Genomic DNA, 22,390 nt, shown 5'->3' on the forward strand with positions numbered 1-22,390 from the left:
AATCACTCTCTATACGGATGCAATTTGTCAGTCTATAACCCTTTATCAAGCATCTACTATGTGCCTACTAAGCCCTGGGAATACAAAGAAATACAAAAAAAATAGTCTCTGCCCTTGAGGAGCTGCATTACATCAATCCCCAGATTCCAGATTTTCTTTTTGGCTGAATAAATTTGCTATGATGCAAGCCAGCCATCTCTCTATCTGTCTTTCCTTTTATAAGATGGAATAAGTTTTAAAGCTGTTTTCTTGTCCAGAGGGCATGTAATTATAGGGGAAATAAGGTTTCTGATAGACATATTCTTTCCTTAGAAGGAAAATTCCCCTTTATGAGATGTAGAGAATTTATTATAGTCCTTGATTCAGGTTTTCTTTTCTACTGTTCTGATTTTGACAACTGAATCCTGTGTTCCTGTTTCAGGTCGACTTTCATGTTTATAGACAGGGAGTCTACAATCAATTCCTTTCCTCACCTATTGCTTCTTGTCTTCTGGAGAGGACTGCTGGAAACAAGTCATTAATAAATAAACAAACATACAAATAGGACAGGCAATGTATAGCTTATTAATACTGAGAGCAGTACCCTTATTTTTCAGGACACTTCTTACCTGGTTTTTGTGAGACTTCCTTAGGACATGACAATTGAAGATCTGGAGAAGCAGCAGATATCCAAGTAGACTGTAGTAAATCATCCCTTAAGACTGCATGCTTCAGAAGGAATCATTTGGGGAAAGAAACCATTTGTACACTGTGAATAAGGATCCTTGAGAATGCTATTCCCATTGAACTAAGATAGCCCTTAACTTTGCTTATAAAGAAAGAAGCAAAACCAATGTGATTGGCTTTGTTAAATGTTTCAATCTTGTAATGGAACAAAATGGGATCATACTTGGAGATATTGATGACTGAAATCAGTCACCTGCTTCTTACTTTTTTTTCTTTCTCCCTCCCTCCCTCTGTCCCTTCTTTCTTTCTTGCCTTCCTATTTCTCCCTTCCTCTTTCCCTTCTTCCTTCTTTTCTTCCTTCTTCCCTTCTTTTCTTTTTTCTTCTTTTCTTCCTCTTTCCCTCCTTCTCATCTTTCTTCCCTTCCTTTCTCTGCTTCCTTCCTTTTTTCCTTCCTCCCTTCTTTCTTCTTTCCTTCTTGCTCTTTCCTTTTCTTCCCTCCCTTCCTCTTTCCTTTCCTTTTCTTTCCTTTCCTTCCCCGTCCTCTGAATTTGTAGACCCTCATATTTGCCCAAGTTCATTCTAGACCATGGATCTTTAAAAAACAGCTATATGCTTATTTTCTCTTCCACTCCATTTGTATCTATAAGCAAGGAAAGGGGGGGAGCCCCACTGACCTATAGGAAGGTATTAATCTACTTAACATTTCTAAGTACATCATCCAAAGGATTTTGTTTTTTTAATCTTACATATGCTCAGCAGAGTTACTGGCAAAAACTGTACATTTTCTTCATTTCATCCTTTCAACATCAAATACTGAGCAGCCAAAATTGGATCAGACTTCAAAGCTGGCTCTGTGCTCCAAGTCACAGAGCGACTCCCCCATTTCACATATTGAATTCGAGCAGGATATCAAAGTGCTACCAGAGAACCTCGGGTCCTCACTCAGAAAGAGGCTCTAACATCTGTAGAAAGTGAAGTGCGCAGACAAATCACCTCGGGGAGCAGCTCGCATTTATTCTCAGCAGCAAATTTCCAGCCTTTTGATTCTTGTGTTCACTGTACCTCCCTGTCTTTCTACTGAACTAAAGTTCTTTAGCAAGCTGGGGTTTTTGTCTCAAAGACTTCAAAACCTTACCAACAGTTTCATGTAGGGATGGCTGGACTGAACAGATATTTAGATGCAGGAATTTTTTGGACCAGTCTCTGAAATGAAACTTTCCTGACTGGAAGAATCCAAACTTTTGGTTACCTTGTTTATTTGCTGGTGGAGAACATCACACTCCTTGGGAGAATTCTGTGCAAGCTGTCGCCTAAAAATAACCATTAAAATTTTTTCTTTTAATGAAAGAAGCTTCAAATTGATTGTTTTCCCTCCCTCACCAAAAATTCATCAGAGAGCACAGTTTTATTAAGTTCACATGTTGCTTTGTCCTTTCCCTTTTCCCTCCATCCTGATCAAAAGGATATGATCAGCTTCAATTAAGCATATCCGAATAACAGTTTTTAAATATTACAATACAGCAACAGTCAGATGGGATTCCAACAACAGAAAAAACCATCTTCAGTGTTTACAATCATGAGATGAGAACAAGTCCAGTGAGCACGTCTGCTGATGAGATCATCCAACACAGAACTCAGAGAGCTGGAAGCAACTTTAAAGTTTAGTTAGTCTATTTTGTTGTAGTTGTTGTCCAGTCATTTAATTCACATTTGATTCTTTGTGATTCCATTTGGGGTTTTCTTGGTGTAGAAACTGGACTGGTTAGCTATTTCCTTATCCAGCTCATTTTACAGATGAGAAAATTGAGGCAAATAAGGTTAAGTGACTTGCCCAGATTCTAAGTACTTAAATACAAATTTGAACACATTTCTTTCTCACTCCAGGCCTGCTGCTCTGTCCACTATGCTGCTTAACTGCTTTTAGTCTAACCATATAATTTTGTAAATGAAAAAACTGAGACCCAGAGGTGAAAGGACCCATTTTTTATTCCACACCTATGTAGCTTAGTTGGAATTTGAGGGTAGGGACATTTTCATTTTTTTCTTATCCTCAGAACTTGTTGGATGAATTCATGAAGGAGTTTCAGCATCTATCCACTTTAGTTTCCAGAGCTTTAAAATGAGTATAACAACATAAGTAGCACATACTTCATAGAATCATAGTGAGGATCAAATTAGGGGTCTAAAAGCCAATTTATGTAATACTAGCTAGCAGCTCTAGAGCCATCTGAAATTTGCAAAGTACTTTACAAATGTTATCTTATTTGATTCTCACAATAAACTTAGGAGGTACATCATATATTTTATACATGAGGAAACTGAGACAGGCAATGGTCAAGTGACTTGCCAATAAATGCCTGAGGCTAGATTTGAGCTCAGATTATCCTGATTCTCGATCCTATATTTTAGCCCTGTGCCACCTAGCTGCCTCATTTACAAATCTCAAAGTGCTATATAAGTACCAGCTAATATTAGGAGGATTTAAAGTACTATAAAAGTAGGATCATGGTCTTGATAGGCAGCTTTCACTGTGATTATAGGCTAGTTATAATAATCTACATAAGAAGCTACCTGAGGCAGAACAATATGATGACAAGAGGTCACAGAATAATAGAGGGCAGTCTAGAGCAGGAAGCAGGGGTTCAAGATTTTTCTTTGTCATGAGCTTTTGGATTAACCATTTTATCCCTTAGATTGTCCTCATTTTCCTCACCTGTTAATTGATGAGACAGAACTAGATGTTCTCTGAAGTCTCTTCTAGCTCTATGATTCTATGGCTCAATAATCTATGGTCTTTATTTAAGCTGAACACACAAAAATTCACTGGTATGATGTAAATGGTGCTGGAGTTGGAGTCAGAAAAGTTGAGTGTGGGACTTGTCACTTTCTTGCTGTTGCAACTCTTTAAATTTTGGGGGATAATATGTCCACAGCTTTACAGGGTTGTTGTGAAGATAAAATATATTAATGTCTGCAAACCTCTTTGTATGTGTAAATCTTGATAGAGAAAATTTTGACTATTGGAGATATTGATGTTACTAGTCTCCTGCCCAACTTTGTGATCAACTTATCTCTTGTGGTTTCCCACACAAGATGCTTCATTCTTCTGATTCCAAGCATTTTGATTGAGTCTCCCTATGCCCTGGAATTCTTTTTCTCCTCATCACTATATCCTGGCTTCCTTCAAGTCCTACCTAACATCTGACCTTTTGAAAAAAAAAAAAAAAAACTTTTCCTGATCCTCCTTAATGCCAATGCATTTCCTCTGTTAATTATGTACACTTTATCTTGTGTATATTTTGTTTATACATAGTTGTCTACAAGTTATCTCTTGTTTGTTTGTTTATATATTTACTTAGTGGATTTTTTGTTTGTTTATTCCATTAGACTATATGCTCCGAAGAGACTTTCTTTGAATCCCCAGCACTTATAGTGCCTAGCACATATTAAATGCTTAATAAATGCTTATTGACCTGTTATGATGGAAAATCCATTTATTTACAGAAACATATAAGTAATACAATTATGTTTGATTATGTATCAGCGCCCTTCAGGGAATATGAGAAATATTACAATATATCTGGATGAATCTTCAAATTGTGGATATACCATGTAGTCTAATAAATGTACCCTTTTTGTGCACCTTGGGCTTTGGGGGATCCAGGACCTGATTCTATAACCCTTAAAGTTCAAGACCAATTACAAGAATCAGAGGTCTCATAGTAGGCAAATTTCCCTGGGAGGTCTGCTCTAGTCCCTAGACTTAGGGACTGTCTAGTCTTAGACAGCTCTAAGAGCCATCAGAAAGGCAGGTTGATTCCGGCCCCTTCAGGAGTCCAGATAGGATTTAGAGGAAAAAATGGAGAAGCTAGTTAGGCTCTTATCTTCCTTCCCCAACCCCGCCTCCCCACCTTTACCCTACTCAGTTTGAACATTTGAAAAGTCCTCTAACTGACATGGACTCATAGGGACTGAATGGACAGATGACAACCCTTATGGTCTCCCACTGGGAAATGTCACTTCAGTTTCCTCTTCTCCACACTCAAGCCCTTAGGAATAATTCATCCTGCCAAATTTTGTTTTGCCTTAAACAGTGATCACACAAGTCAATTCTCTTCCAAAGTTGAAGTGAATCTTAATTTTCTGCCAGTGACTTCACCAGGCATGCTGATGTCTATTTCATAGTAGGAAGAATTGAGGGGAAGTTGTAAGGGAAAGATAATCATCGGTTTCTTTGAATAAGAATACAACAGCATCATTGAGTCTTAAGTATGAAAAGAAGGTCTCTTCAGTTATTCCCATGTTTTCAGAAATCCCAGAATTTCCAGTTACCATGGATGGCCATGGATACAGATAGACAGTTGTGTGTCTGTGATTGCATCACAGTATTATATCAAAGGGTCATGCAAAATGATAAAATGAGGAATCTACTGCTAAACTCCAAATCAAATTGTAAGCTTTAGTCATTTAATAGTTGCCTCTCATTTGTTTTAAAGAATGGCGTCTTTTCAGAAATGATAACCCTTGACTCACTTAATTATTGGGAATGCTTCATTCACAACATGCTCTGAAATTCAACAAAACTACACAATACCCCCCCCCACACACACACACCCCTCTTATTCTTTCTATTGAAATACCTACCCCACTGTTATTTTGTTATGGGGAAGAGAGGGATCCTGAGGAGAAGAAGAGACTGAGAACATTTTAGGAGCTCTCTCTTTATATCTCCAGGGGTGAGAATAACTATACTGAAAACAGGCAAAGCTTATCGGCTTTACTATAGAGTCAAGCTGGTTCTTAACTTTGAAAGGATTCAGCTTTGTCAATTCACCTAGGGGGTAATCAGGTTCCAGGAAAGTGATTCACAGGGCTTGATTTAAAAATCAGAAGGCCAGGGTAGGAAACCTTCCTTTTAAAAATCACCATTGTGCAGAAGACTCCAAACTTTCACAGGAACCTAGATTTTAAGCTGGAAGAGAACTTAGGAACCATCTGGTTGAACCCCCTCCATTTACACATGAGAAAACTGAATCTCAAAGAGGTAAAGTGACTTACTCATAGTCACACAGATAATAAGTAAAAGAGGTGAGATATGAATCCTGGTCTTTTGGCTCCCAAACAGTGGTTTTTTCCATTGTCACAATTCTAAGTTATCCCTTGAGCTCCAATCATAAATTTCACGTGTGTGTGTGTGTGTGTGTGTGTGCGCGTGTGTATATGTATATATATAATTTATTTTATTTTTAATTTATGAAATAAAATGAGCATTTTCATATCACAGTATAACAAAAACTTACTGTTTGGGGTATCTCCATCTTGGTATCATAAAAATACATCAAACTCCACAGTTCAAAACTAAATTTATATTTCCCCCAACCTGTTCTTCTCCCTCAACTCATTATTTCTGTCTTCTCAGGCTCTAGAGTCATCTTCCACTTTTTTCTTCCTTTTGCTCTATTCTACTCCAGAATAATCACTGGCGAAGTCCTGTTGATTATATCTTCATAGAATCTCTATGACCAGATTGGAAGAATTGTAAGGAATCTCAACAGCTTTCTAAGCCAATCAACACTTATGTAAGATATTGGACACATGGTCATTCTATCTTTCTTTGAAGACTAACATGCTACATATATGGTAAAAGGAAGTCTGCTCTAGAAGATGAAACCTATTTCACTCTTGGACAATTTTGTTAGAAAGTTTTTCTCTTTTCATCAAGTCTAAATTTGCTTCTTTGCATATTATTCCTAACATTCTTCCCTCTGAACCCAAATTGAACAATTATAGTCCTTCTGCCATGTGATAGTTCTTCCAGAGAGCTATCATAGTCCTCTAAATCTTGACTTCTCTGGGCTAAAGGTTTCCTGTTCTTTTCATAAATTTTGATAAAGTAAGAATTTAAGACAAATCACCATCATCATTATTTACCATTGGGCACCATCCAGGTTATTCATACTTCCTAAAATGTGAAACCATGAGCTAAACAAAAAGCTGTAGAGACGATCTATCTATCCAGTGTAGAGGACAACAGGATTGCCACCTCCCTTGTTTTTGTTGCTTAGGGAGATCCTGTGAAAAGTGAAAAGACTACTGGCTTTGAAGGCAGAGGATTTGAGTTTGAATTCCATCTTGGCCACTGAAACAAGTCACTTAACCTTTCCAGGCTTCAGTTTAGAACATGAGGAAGTTGCACAAGATAATCTTTAAGGTCCTTTCTTGTTCTAGATCTAAACCTAATGTTTCTCTTAAAGTAACCTAAGTTCATATCAGCATATTCTGCTACCATATCACATTTAATTTATATTGAGTTCAAACCTTTTTGTAATTGAAGTACTAACTACAATTCTACATCTTATACTTATGAATTTGAATTTTTGAACCCAAGTATGACTTTAAATTTATCCCCACTAAATTTTATCTTATTAGGTTTGACCCAGTGCTTTGTTTTGTCTTTTATTTTTTTAGTCTATCTTTCTGGATTTTGATATCCAATGTGTTAATTATCTTTTCCACTTCTGTGTTACTGGAAAATTGTTTAAGTATGGCCCTATGCCTTTAGTGATGTCATTGATAGAAATGTTAAAACAGAATAGGGCCAAATAGAGATTTTTGGCCTCCTCTTCCAGAGATACCTTTCCAAGGTGAGGTCAAACCATTACAAACTATTCTTTGGGCTAAGTCATTCACCCATATTTTAATCTTTCTAAGTATTTTAACAGTTCTAATGTAGTAATTATCATTTCTCTGTCTTTTGTACTAAGACAACATCCAATCCCATCAACAAGCATTTGTGAAGGCACCATGGTAAGTACTGAAGATACAGTGACAAAATGCTCTAAGCTTTGTCAAAAGTTTTGCTAAAACATAAGTAAACAGAATCCATAGCATTCTTCTGATCACCTAGTCAAAACAGGAAACGTGGCTTGTCTCATGTAACCAATTCTTGCTGGGTCTTTGTGATCACTCTATTCTTTCTGAATGTTCCGCAACCATTCATTAAGAAAAACCTTCATAGTATCTTTTGCATCTGTTCTCCCCTTTCCATTTCCATTGCAATCAGGTTATCATCACATTTATTCTGGATTAGTGTAATAGTTTGTTCGCTAGTCTTTCTGGTTTTAATTTATGACTCTTTTATCATCTTTCACCTTACAAGCCTGTGCATATTAATATAACTTTGAGGTTTCACCTTATGTTTATCAGATTGGCAAAGTTGACAAAGAAGGAAAATGATAAATGCTAAAAGGTCTGAGGGAAAACAGGTATATTTATGCACTATTGGTGGGCTGTGAATTGGTTTAGCCACACTAGCAAGCAATTTGGAACTATAACTCCAAAATAATTAAACTATTAGCCCTTTCGCCTAGCAATACCATAAAAAATCCAAAAAAGAGGGAAAAGATTCATGTGTGTAAAAATATTTATATTAGCTTTTTTAAAAAAATGAAATATAAAAACTGGACATTGAAGAGGTACTCATCATTTGGAGAATGGCTGAACAAATTATGGTATGAAAAAGTAATATGCTTATTATCCTGTAAGAAATGGTGAAAGGGATGATTCAAAGAAGCTTATACAAACTGAAATAGAGTGAGAAAACCAGGAGAATAATTTATCAATAACCAAAATATGCTAAAAAAAAACCAAGCAAATTCAAAAAACTTAAGAACAAATTATGATTTCATAGGGGTAATGAAGAAAGATATTCCCCATCTCCTGACAGAGAATTAACAGGCTTAGAGTGCAGACTGAGAAATAATGTTTTTGGTTATGGTCAATGTGAGAATTTATTTTACTTGACTATACATATTTTTACAAGTGCTTTTTCTTTTCTTTTTTCAGTTGGGAGGGAGTAGAGAGTTAGGCAGGAAAGAAAATGAATTTTGGTAAATTGAAAAAAAATAATTAAGGATCCAATAGATTCCTCTACTCGAAAACCTTGGGTAACTCAACACTAATTAGATTATAAGTTCTTTCCTTATTCGGGCATTTGAAATTCTTCACAATCTTATTCCAATATAGCCTTTTAAATATAGTCTATATTCAAATTCAAATGAATTGCTTTCCATTTTATCTTGTTCTCTTCTGTCTCTATTTGCTAATATATAATAATAAAATAAAAATAATAAAGAAATTTACAGATGAATAAAACCCTAAAAGTTATTAAATTAAAAGACCTTAAAATCCAACAATAATTTTTTAGGGGAAATGAGGAGAGCATTTTTAAAAAGTTATATGATTTGCCCAAGGTCACACAAGTGCAAGTAGTAAAGCAAAGATTTTAACCCAAGTCCTGACTTCAAACCCTGATGCTTTTTCAACTTTTTCAACTTGTTCTGGGATGATCAATGTTTCATGACCCCATCTGGGATTTTCTTGGCAAAGATACTGCAATGGTTCGCCATTTCCTTTTTCAGCTCATTTTAAGATAAAGAAACTAAGGCAATGAATTAAGTGACTTGCGTAGTAGGCTCATATAGCTACTAATTATTTGAGGTCATATTTGACTCCAGACCTGAAACTCTAGCTACTGTACTACCTAGCTGTCCTTTTCAACTTTATCCCATTACTTCTTGCCCAGTTCAAGTGCCACCTCTTCCCAAAAAAACCTTCTCCTGATCACCTGCATGTAATCAAGTTGAACTCTCCTCAAATTCCTTATAGAACTCTGCCTGGACTTTTCCTGCAATCAATATACCCTTCCTTTTATCTTAATTACCTGTGCACATGTCATTTTTCTATTAGACTATATTTCCCTGAGATGAGAATCTATGTCAATATCAATTTTAATATCTGTGGTGCCCATCATGGCACCTTGAGCATAGCAAGTGCCTAATGTTTATGATCTCATTCAGATTACCTTCCTTCCTTTAGTATTCAGAATTTCTAAAATTATAAAAAGTTATTCATGAGGAAGAAAACATGACAAATATTGCTAGAAAAGCATTGCTCTGGAATCAGAAAACTGAGGCTCAAATTCTACCTACCAAAAACTCTAGCTGTGTGACTTTGAGAAATCCTAAGTTTTCTGGGTCTCAGTTTCCTCACCTGCAAAATGAAGAGATGTTCTCTTCTAGTTCTAAATTTATAATTTTATAAAGCTACAAAAGCTGCTTTAGAGAAAAGAAGGACTCAGATACAATTTGCAATGTAGGATGGATTAGTTATAATCTCATATTGTTTTGTTGTTATTGTTATTGACCTTACAGTCTGTCACTTGCTGATCCCTTCTTTCTATTTGGAGGTGTAGCTAATATAGGTGCAACTAGGTAGTATGGTAGATGGAGAGCCAGGCATGGAGTAAGGAAGATATGAGTTCAAAACTGGCCTCAAACACTTATTGACTGTATTCACCTAACCCTGTTTGCCTCAGTTTCCTCATCTATAAAATGAGCTAGAGAAGGAAATGGCAAACTATTTCAGTAATTGCCAAGAAAACTCAAATGAGCTCGTGAAGAGTTGGACATGACTGAAATGACTCAACAAAAGTCAACTTAGGTAACTTGTAACTTCTCTCTATTTGATATAGGGTCACTATATCCAATAAAAAAAGACCTTCATCTCCATTCCTTTCTATTCATTCACCTCAGATAAAATTCAGTGATTCGGGTCCCAGAAATAGCAGCCAACTCATCATAAGCCCAGATCAGGACATAATTAGAGAAAGAAAGCACTACTTAGTCTCTAAGAAAAGTAGATTTAGAATAAAAAGAAGAATCATTTACTTTACGATTAGTTGTTTTCATAAAGGATGACAGTATAACACAAATTATGTCCCAGAAGGTTGAATTAAATTTAATGAATGACAGAAGTACTATAGACTATCAAAATAGGGAAATTGATGGGGAGACCTCCCCGTAATTTTGAGATCCAGCAAAAATGATAACCATGTATTTCCACAGAATATTTGGTGAATATTTTCCACAGAATATATGGTGGTACTGTCAAACTTTGAACTGATCCAATATTATGGTTTAATAATTATTGGTCTGACCTAATATTCAATCATTTTTTTTTCATTCATTCATTCAGTGCAATGCAATTTCATGGAATTCAAAATATAGCCTAATTCTTATATTCTTACTTGTGCTCTTACATAGAATTTGTATATTTAGACTATCTGATGTGATGGCATAAATGTGGTATGAAATAGTTCTAAAATTTCTCAGTATCATTAGTATGTAAATCATATACACATATTTGCATAAGGTAGGTATTTTATATTTTTCTCACATATTATCTTTTGAATGTCTTTGAAGATAGGGATTGGGGAATAGTAATGGAAAATGTTTTGAGAAAAACACAAGTTGAGCCTAAATGTATCAGAAGAGTACAAGCTGATGCATAATTTATACGAGATATTATACAGCTAATGTTCCTGAGTAAATCATTTTTGCTTAGTGGATATTGATATTTTTCCACTGTTTATCACTATGCCAATTACTTAAACAATCAACAAGTTATTTTTTTGAGCATCACTATATTGTGCCTAGCACCTTGTTAGACAGTAGAAGAAGACAAAAAGACAAATAAGACAAAAAGCATAAGACATGTCCCTGTTCCCAAGTTGTCTATATTATTGGGGGGGAGAAAGTGTTGACACCCCAAAACATTTTTAGAACATTAAAATTTTCCCTGGATTTGGAGATAACACTAACTTTAGAAGGAAAAGCAATTTGGAGAAGCAATCAGTATATGTTATCTTATTAAGTAAGATAACTCAGAGAGATTAAGATTAATAAGCATCCTAGTTTATGTTTATCTTACTTTTTTCTGATCTGTGTTGAAATCTAGTTATTAAAAAGTCTCTACGAAATGAATTGTGCCATAGAAAAGGTATTAGAATAGGAATCAAGAGAACTGCATTCTAGTCTCCCCTTTCTCCCCCTTGCATTATTTTGTATGTTGTTGTTTCTGACACTTCATGACCAATGAGTCATGAGTGTTCTCAGCGATGATACTGATTAGAATAGTTTGTCATTTCCTTCTCCATATCATTTGACAGATGAGGAAACTGAGGCAAACATAATTAAGTGACCTGCCCTGAGTCACACAACTAGTGAATGTCTGAGGCTAGAATTGAATTCAGGTCTTTCTGACTCTAGGACTAGTACTTGTCCTGGACACTATGCCATCTATTTGCCCTCTATTTTTTTTTTTTTTTTTTAGTATGACAATGCATTTTGGATTTTTTATGATCATAGGCAGATCATTTAACCTTTCTAGATATCAATTTCCTCATTGGTGAAATGGGCTTAATCCTCCCTCAAGTCTTTATATTCAATAACTTTCTGCTATTCATTCATCAACATAATAATCTGTGTGATATAAAGGATAGATCACTAAATCTGAAGTCAAAAGGTCTAACTTTGAATTTTGGTTCTAACATTTAGTAACTATGTGTCTTTAATCTGGACTTCAGTTTTTTCATCTGTAAAATAAGGATTATTGTTATACCCTAAGTTCTAAAAGTATAATAATCTATATAATATGTAATAACATAGACTATTGTATCTATAGTTGCTAGAGGAAACTTCCTCCCAAGGGAGCTCTTTACAACAATGAAATCATAAGTCTACACATACACACACACACACACCCTATGGTATATAATAATCTATGTAATATATAATAACATAGACTATTATATCTATAGTTGGTAGAGGAAACTTCCTCACAAAGGAGCTCCTTACAACAATGAAATCACAAGTCTATCCCTACACACACACACACACACGCACACACACACACACACACCCCTATACTACCTGTCTCATAAAGTTATCATGAAGGTCAAATGAGAAAAGATTATACATTCTAGTCAATATCAATGTCCACAAATGGTCAGAGTTGTGATAATCCATTCTCAATTTCTACTATTATTATCATATGTTGATCAAGCCAATTACATTTCTCCATGAATTGCTTTTTAAAGACAATTTATTTTAATGACAGAGTAGGGGAAGCCAGTGAGAAGGGCCCCAATTCTGTGTTCTCTGTTCATATTTGGGATGCTATGACATTTCTCATTGTATCAAAGTTTCAATTTCAATTTTAATTCCTGAAATATATTTACATAGCAAGCCCCTATACACAAATATGCAGGTATTTACCTTCTTCCTTAGAGAAATTGACCACAAAGAATTGGTGAAACCCTAAAATTTGTCCTCAGGTTTTCTAAGTCAACATAAATGAAAGAGAAGAAAATAGTTGTTACTTGTTTGTGGTTTTTAAAATCAGTAACATGTAGAAAAATTACAACGGGATAAAAAGAAAGGGGCAAGTTTTGACACTATAGATTTTGGCAACTACAAATTTTTCTTTGATTCCAATTATGTCTGATAACCTTTGAATTCACAGCATATTTCAATTAGTATCTATAATGTACAAAGTAATGTGTCAGTCACTGGAGACAAGGAAAAAAAGGAACAATTCCTGACCTAATGGAGTTTACATTATCTTGGAGAATACAATGGGTACATAGGTAAATGGATATTTAGATGGCACAGTGAATAGAGTACCAGGCCTGAGTCAGGAAAACCTTAGTTCAAATCAGGCCTCAGAGACTTATTAGCTGTGTGATCCTGGGCAAGTCCTAATCTATAAAATTAGCTAGAGAAGGAAATGGTAAACCTCTCAGTATCCTTGCCAAGAAAACCCCAAATGGGATCCCAAAGAGTTGGATGCGACTTAAAAAATTACTGAACTGACACAGATGTAAATACAAATTATGTAGAGTTGATTCTTCTCAAATTCTGGGCATACACTGAAAAATTCCTTTGCAACAAATGATAATCTAATCCCGCTTCTAGATCATCAATCCTATCTTAAAGTGATTTTGACAAACTGACCATCTGTACCACAGTTTCCATGGAACTAACTGTCAATAGGATGTTATTTTTTTACCTAATGTCCAGTTGAATAGATACTCCTCTAATTAGAGCCTCAAGTCATTTGAGTTGAAAGCAAGTTATATTCAAATACATACATATGTGTGTATATAAAAATGTTCATGAGTTTGCCCAAAGATAGTATAGCTCCTTTAAGATCAAGAAGACATCTCTCAAGGATGTAATTATAAACAGGGCTAGAAACAGATAATAAATATTTCATAAAGCAGTTGCTCTAAGTTTGTATTTTACATACACATACACAGAGACACACACAGACACAGACACACAGACACACAGACACACACACATATATATGTGTGTGTCTACATAGATATATTCATACACACACTAGCTCCCACAAATCTCATGGGGCTCTCTATTTGACAGTATTTATTTGACTCATGATTACCCCCTTCCCCATAAGCCCATTCATTCTTAATTTTCCAGCTATTAAAAAAAACCCAACTCATTTTGTATTCTTCTCTACTTCCTCAAGCCACGCTTTCTCTTTAAAGGTAACAATAATAGTTGAAGACTCAGAGAGAAATAGGGAATCTTTCTTCCATAAAGAACTTTTGGCTCATGGGAAGAAAGTCTGTTTTGCTTATCCATGGTGTGCAAATTACAACTATTGTAACTTTGCATGCTCTTTAGTGTTTTAAAGTATTAGACATTTCAAGTACTCATAGAACCACAGAATCTCTAGAGTTGGGACGCCAAGATCTATTTCCTACATTTAGTTCAGGTCCTAATGATTACAATTGATCTCCCTGTCTTCAGGCTCCAGACTCTCCCCTCTCCCCTATATCTTTTTCTCAGTTGCTAAATCAATATTCTTATAGTACTCATCTGACCATATCATTTTTCTACTCATAAAGCTCATATGGCTCCCTATGGCTACTAGGATAAAGTACAAATCTCTTTGTTTGACATGTAAAACTGTAATCTGGTTCCAATCTATCTTCTTAGACTGGATTTCATATTATTCTCTCTCATATATGACATTCCTGTTTCTGAATAGACTGATCTTCCTTCTCACGTCTACCTCTTGGAATCTCTACCATATTCAAGACTTGGTTTAAGTGCAACCTCCTACTCAAGGCTTTTCTTGTTTCCACCAGATGTGAATGATTCTCCACTCCCAAATTAATTGTAATTAATTTCACCTTTTTATGCATAGGAAATGCTTATTGATGGTTTGCTTGATTGAATTTGGAAATACTTTATATTTTCTTTTCCTACTACAGTTCATCTTTCCTAGTTCAAAAAAAAATGCTTCTTGAAAGCAGAGACTATTTTCATTTTGGATTTTCTATTCCTAGAGTACAGCACATTGTCAGGCACATAATATGCACTCGATATGTTTTATGTTAAATTATGCTAAATTAATTATGTGTTTATGAATTTAATTGAACCAGTATATGAACAAGAATTCCCTCTATAATATATACAACAACCAGTCATACAACTGTTGCCTGAAAACCTCCATTGAGGAAGACACTTCCCACCCTTACTTTCTTAAGCAGTATATTTCACTTTTAGAAAGTGATTAGGAATTTTTCCCTTACATTAAATTCAAATTTTCTTCTTTATAATTTTCCATTCCTTTAACCAGTCATCATAAAGTTCTTCAACATCTCAGTTATCCTCCATCAGAAACTCTACAGATTTGTCAGGTTGTTGTTATTGTTGTATCATTTCAGGTGTGTCCAAGTCTTTGCAACCCCTATTTGGGGTTTTCGCAGCAAAGATTCTGGCATGGTTTGCCATTTTTCTGCTCTAGCTTATTTGGCAGATGAGGAAATTGAGGTAAACAGTCAACTCTGCCCAGGGTCATACAAGTATCTTAAGTCAGATTTGAATTCCTGAAGATTAGTCTTCCTGATTCCAAGCTCAGTGTTCTATCAAATGTACTATCTAGTCAATGTCATTCCTAAATTATGCCACCCAGAAATGAATATATAACATTGATCTATGACTGAATTGGGCTCAGTTAATGATTGAGGTGAACATTAAGACTATGTACTTGATTACTATGTTAAATTTGAAATATACTCTAAAAATTCCCAAACAGTTCACAGAAGAGATTCATGGTTTCATTTAGAAGCCTCTTTAAAAAAAAAAAAAAAAAATTCTACATCCAGTCATTCTGGAGAGCAATTTGGAACTATGCCCAAAAAGTTATCAAACTGTGCATACCCTTTGATCCAGCAGTGTCTCTACTGGGCTTATACCCCAAAGAGATACTAAAAAAGGGTAAGGGACCTGTATGTGCCAAAATGTTAGTGGCAGCCCTGTTTGTACTGGCCAGAAGCTGGAAAATGAATGGATGCCCATCAATTAGAGAATGGTTGAGTAAATTGTGGTATATGAATGTTATGGAATATTATTGTTCTGTAAGAAATGACCAGCAGGATGAATACAGAGAGGATTGGCGAGACTTACATGAACTGATGCTGAGCAAAATGAGCAGAACCAGGAAATCATTATATACCTCAGCAACGATACTGTATGAGGATATATTCTGAAGGAAGTGGATTTCTTCAACAAAGACAAGATCTAACTTAATTTCAATTGATCAAGGATGGACAGAAGCAGCTACCCCAAAGAAAGAACACTAGGAAATGAATATAAACTGCTTGCATTTTTGTTCTTCTTCCCAGGTTATTTATACCTTCTAAATCCAATTCTCCCTGACCAACAAGAAAACTGTTCGGTTCTGTACACATATATTGTATCCAAGATCTACTGTAATCTATTTAACATGTATAGGACTGCTTGCCATTTTGGGGAGAGGGTGGAGGGAGGGAGGGAGGGGAAAAATCGGAACAGAAGTGAGTGCAAAGGATAATATTGTAAAAAATTACCTTGGCATGGGTTCTGTCAATAAAAAGTTATTTAATTAAAAAAAAAGAGTTGGTTAACTAAGTTTAAGTTTTGTGTGTGTTTGTACAAGGGTATGTGTATCTTATATTTAATTTTTTCATTCATGGAATAAAACAGATTTCAATAAAAAATTTTTTAAAATTCTTCTTTGTATATGGAAGTACTCATGTGCCTTAAAGTTCAAAATGACAGAAGAGGGAGAAATTTAAAAACCATACTTTTTAACATTAGTATTTAATTTGGTGGTAGAGTCTAAAGCCCTGTATTGCTTTAAGATAAATTATGTTAAACATGCAGTGGCCAGCCAGCCTTGACAGCTCTTCATAGCCTTTAAAATATTTTTTGGATAACTGAAACCTTCAATGTGCTTTGGGGCCATTACCTCCACAGATCAGGGATTCAATCTTCAATCTATAGCAATCAGAGGACTTTTCACAGAGAGAATGATAAATAACAACTTTTTTTCCATCATTGATTCCATTTATCCAAAAACACATTATCCATTGGATGATTTTGGATAAATCATTTCACCATTCCATGATATAGAGACAGTTATTGCTTGTCTAATAGGATTTTGGTGAAATTTATAAGCAATAATAAGTATAAAAGTGATTTTCCAGATTAAGGATGTTAAAATATAAGGTGATCATATTATTTTAATAAATTCATTTCTATTAAACATATAAAGTTCAATCTCTTTGGGCCTGATAAAGTCTAAGGATTCCAAAAGCTCCAAACAACTTCCTTTATATTATTACTCTGTTTTATTTCAGTAAGCTTAGAAAGTATTTTCAAAAAGATATGGAAGAAAATTCTGTTCTTTGCATTTTAGCCACAAACCTTCTAGAAATAGTTTCTATTATTTAGATTGAACTAATTCTAACATTTCTACTTTAAAAAGTCACAGGGTGAGCAGAATTATTTTATGCCTTTGAAAATTTCTCTAACATAAGTCAATTTGGGAGTTGTAATTTGTAATATTCTCGAACAATAGATAATATTGAACGGGGCTTCAAAAGTTTAGGTTTACCAGTCTTAGAACAATAGTAACTTAAAATATCTGTATATCGTAAAGTAGTTTGGTTCTCAAAATCTAATCTGAGCTCCATGGGGGTCCCAAGACACTTTCAGAGAGTCTTCAAAATCAAAATTATTTTCAAAATACTAAAATATCATTTGCCTATTAAAATACTCCTCCCTTTTCCAGTTACACATGTGTGAGATCATATTTTCTTTATATATTTCAATCAAAACAACATAGAAAGTGACTGAATGAAGGAGTAGATAGGAGAATCTATCTGTCTTCTATTAAGTCAGACTTGAGAGTTGCAGTTATGTAAATTATTTTGTTTTGGAATTTAAGGTTTTTAAAAATAAAAAATAATGTTACTATGGAAATAATGAATGGGTTTATAATTGTATTTTTAATGAACAAATAAATTTAAAATGATCAGTTTTAATTTCTAATATAGTAAATATTGATAAATATAGCCGCATAAACAAAAGCTCTTTAGGATCTGCAATGATTTTTAAGCATGAAAAGGGATTCTGAGACCAAAAAGTTAGAGAACATCTGCCTTAAATATTTTCCTAAAATTATTTATTCCATCTTTGCTCACTTCTAGAATTCTTCTTTCCATCTGGTGCAAGGTGAATTTAAGAGACACTTCCATCAACTCTAGTTCTTAATCTTTCATAGTCTGGTGAAGTCAGTCGACACCTTTGCAAAATGATGTCTTTAAATGCATAAACTAAAATATATAGGATTACAAAGGAAATCAAATCTAATGAAATAAAAATATAATTTTTTTTTCAGCTAAGCTCATGGATTTTCCTGAAATCTATTCACTAGCACCCCAGGTTAAGGATCCCTGAAGTAATTGAACTAATTAAAGACTTTTCCCTTCTTTTTGTCTAATCATTACCCTAATCTGATTTAAACAGCAAATGGAAAGAGGATACAGATCTTAAGTAGATCCATGCAGAAGCCTAGTGCCCTGGTCAATCAGATCAGCACCTTTATCTTCAAGGAGGACAGAATACCTTCCAGATCTTTTCACTTAGCTTCCTCAAAGAAAGTAGTTAAACCTTTGGTGAAGAACAAAAGAAAATTCATTTCTGGGAGTTTTATTAGCTGCACCTAGGTGCTATAAAGGATAGAGCAGGGACACTTGGAATCAAGAATACCTGAATTTGAATCCCACTTCAGAAACTGACTAACTGTAGGACCCTGAATAAGTCATTTAACCGCTCTGTTGCTCAGTTTCCCTACTGGCAAAATGGGGATAATAATAGCATTTACCTCCTAGGATTGCTGTAAGGATCAAATGAACTAATATTTATAAAGCACTTTGTAAGCCTTAAAGTATTATATAAAAACTAGTTATTATGATGATGATATTAAAGAAACACTAAGAAAGGTTTCTTATCTTTGGGGTACTTTAAATTAAAGTACCATCTTTAAATTACTTTGTGATATGAAAATTAAAGAGGGGACTAGGGAAGGAGCTCAGTGGATGAACATCACATCTTTTTTTATATACCTTCAAGATGTGCCATTGAATGAAAGTCAATAGAAGCACATTTTTGGCAATTTACAGAGAATGAGATAAAAATTCCAGAAAAGAATGTGTTGAGTGAGGATCAGGAGTCAGGCATGATAGAGAAACAAACAAACAAACAAACAAACAAAAACAACTGATCCTAGAGATAGCCTAGAAGTCACAGAAATTGAGATGTAGATCACTAATGTAAAGTGAAAAATAAAAGTGTATTTCAGGGACTCAGACAAAGTGGAGGTACTGTGTGTGTGTGTGTGTGTGTGTGTGTGTGTGGTCATTTCTTAGTCATGTCCAACTCTTTGTGACCCCATTTGGGGTTTTCTTGGCAAAGATACTGAAATGGTTTGCCATTTCCTTCTCCAGCTCATTTTACAGATGAAGAACTAAGGCAAACAGGTAGTGTAAGCGAATGTGTATTAAAGGATTAAGAAGGGCAGACTTAAAAGTGATTTCCTGTAGAGAGAGAATTTGACATTAAGGATGAAAGCTCCAGAAAACTTCAACCATAGGGAAATAGGTAAGAAAAAATTAAAAGACAGAATTAGGTTATCCCAGAAGTATTGGACCTGTGAAAGTTTTGCCTTTTCTATTTTTTTAGAGATGGGAAAGACCCTTCCTGCTTCCTTTCCTCACCTCCCCCCACTCCCTACCAAATCTAGTCTCACAGGAATTTTACACAGCCTGTTTAGTAGGTACTCTCCGACCTTACTAAAAAGGTCAGGAAGAAACTGGGAAAGTGATTATTAGTGCCATAGCAGCCAAGAAACCAGATTAGAGAAAGCAAAGACTTAATTCCATTTAGAGTAGCAACTGAAAAACAGCTTTAGTATAAGAGCAAACCAAATGAAAGGAAGAAGTGACTCATAAAATATCTAGATGACTTGGCTTGTTTACCAGATACAATATATACACATACATATATATGTATGAAAGTACATATTTGTGTACATTGAAATCCTCAGGTGAAGTCAAGCTTTTGGGGCTGAAAGAAAAGAAACCAGATTCCCTCCATCCCCACCCCACTCCAACATTTCAGCCTGCTCTTCCTGTAATATAATTCAAAACAAATAAACACACAGAAAAGGAACCAGGCTCTTTTGATTTCTTTCTTTCTTTTAAAAAATAGCAACCTATAAGTGCTTTGCGTGAGTGCTGTAAAATATTATTATTGTTGTTCAGTGAGATGAAATCAAACAAGTGGCTTGATCTGGACAGAAAGGGAAAGGGAAAGAAAGCAAATGAGGAAATGATTGACCTTCTCAGGCAGAACAAAATAAAACTAAAAGCCAGTGGGAGACCCCTTGTCAGGCTGTAAACTCGTAACTATAGAAGATCCGTAAAGCCGTGGTCCTGTATACAGCAATCAGCATCAGCTCTATCCCAACAGAAGATGACCATGTGGCTCCTAAACCTAACAGCTGTCAGGCAGAACTCTGAAGATTAACCCATAGGGTGGTGTTGAACCATTTCCCATTAAGATATTTGCAAAGCAAACAAAAATGATAGCACCATTCTGAGCCCTGGGAAAGAGCCAAAAGGGCTGGCTGTTCTTGTGGATACACACAGTTCTCTCGGGAGGATATGAGCCAGAATGGAGGATGGCCCTTTCCCGCCTTAGTCTCCAGGGTATGTTGATCTTAGACCATTAAAATCTTGGTATCAGGAACTGTTTATTATCTTATTTCCCAATCACAGCAGTTGCTAGGATTTTGTTTTCTCTGGAGTTCAGCATTCTAAGTCTCTACATAAAGTCATTCATACATTCTTGTATTCTATCACCAAACACTTATTAGATACCTACTATGAGCCAAGCATTGAGCTAGGGACTAAACCAAAACTGGTCCCTGTCCTCAAAGAACTTATATTCTTCTGGGATGGAAAGGCAACAGGTAGAACATATATGAAATAAATTCAAAGTAATGTTGGAGAAGAGGAAGGGCAGTTCAAAAATGAAAATCCGTTGGTTTTGACTGTATCTCATATACATAGGTAGGTAAAAGAGACTTTCAAGCTACCCAGTACCCTCTTTCCCTGGGAAAAAAAGAAAATTGCCCCATGTTTATCTTGTTTATGAACATGTTATCTATCTGATTGACTGTGGTCTCTGAGAGCAAGTAATTTAATATATGCTTGGTGACAGATTGATAGAATTAATAATGTCTATAATCACTGACTTATACAGTACTTTAAAGATTGCCAAGTACTTGCCTTTCTTTGTATCCCCAAAACTTAGCCCATGACCTGGCACATAGTAGCTGCATATTCAATGATTGCTGCCTTGGCAAACATAGGTCATTTGATCCTTACAATAAGCCAATGAGTTAGGTTATAATAATAATAATAATTAGCATTTATATTGTAAATATTATCTTATTTGATTTTCACATCGAGGGGACACAGGTGTTGTTATTTTTCCCATTTTGTAGAGGATGAAATTGGAACAGAGAGCACTGAAATGACTTATCTAAAATCACACACTAGAAATACAGGTATTATTATCTTCATTTTACAGATGAGGAATTTGAGGCTATGAGAGCTTAAGTAACTTGTTAGGGTCATGTCTAGTGAGTGTCTGAAACTAGATTTGTGTCCACTCCTTCTGACTTACATTCAGCATTTTATGTACCCTATCAGGCAGTGACCTCTTAGAGGAAAGGGGCTTTATCTCCTTTTAAAGTACTTTAAAGACTATGGCCTCTTGGTTTTTTTCTTTTATTGCTATTGGGTACTGTGACTACCAAGGTAAATTTACTCAGCACAGATAGCAGCAAAGTGCCATTGAGATTCACAAAACATCTCAAGCATTAATATGCAAATACTTCATTCTCATAACTAAGAAGACAATGGAACAAAGTTAATGATTTCCCATGACAAAGCCTGTAACTGCAATAGGAAATGACATAGAATTAACCTCCTCTCACTATGCATTTAAAAATATAATCTAGGCTTCAGCAGGAAGCAGAGACTTTAAACTGTCCGTAAGGAAATGCTCTTATTTAAAATTCATTTCCAGACAATTTTTTCTTCAACATTTCTTCTTAAGCAAGTTTTCTCTTCTTGAATTTGCTAAAGTTGGGAGGATAATATAGAGACAGATGATTTCTCTAAAGGGAAATGCTGATCTTGTGTTCAAAATATGGGGAAAGTCTAAGTTGGGACACAGCAGATTTTATTTAGACATATGGAATTCCTCTTACGTTTGCATGTACAGAAAGTCTGGTTTAAAAAAATCTGTTGGGGAAGGAATAGTTTTTAGCTTGTCAACAGGCTGGCACTCTAAATAAGAAATCCTCACTCAGTGGTCAATGAGTGGACATATTGCTTGAGAAGTTGAATTATGTCAATTTTGACATTCTTGCTATGTGCCAGAAGAAAGAAGA

The 22,390-nt window shown here is 35.1% G+C and overlaps 1 protein-coding gene across 1 annotated transcript in view; it reads right to left on the reverse strand.

Moving 5' to 3' along the window:
- Positions 1–496: 496 nt before the first annotated feature.
- LOC116422449 (myosin-IIIb-like) overlaps positions 497–22,390 on the reverse strand; it is a 179,656-nt gene continuing 157,762 nt past the window's right edge. The window contains exons 12-13 of the mRNA XM_031960481.1: positions 1,917–1,977; positions 497–708 (exon numbers count right to left, since the gene is read on the reverse strand). Of these exons, the coding sequence (XP_031816341.1) occupies positions 586–708; positions 1,917–1,977 (184 nt within the window). The 3' untranslated portion in view covers positions 497–585. The remainder of the gene's footprint in view (positions 709–1,916; positions 1,978–22,390) is intronic.

The sequence above is a fragment of the Sarcophilus harrisii genome, chromosome 3, assembly GCF_902635505.1.
Source record: "Sarcophilus harrisii chromosome 3, mSarHar1.11, whole genome shotgun sequence".
Classification (NCBI taxonomy): domain Eukaryota; kingdom Metazoa; phylum Chordata; class Mammalia; order Dasyuromorphia; family Dasyuridae; genus Sarcophilus; species Sarcophilus harrisii.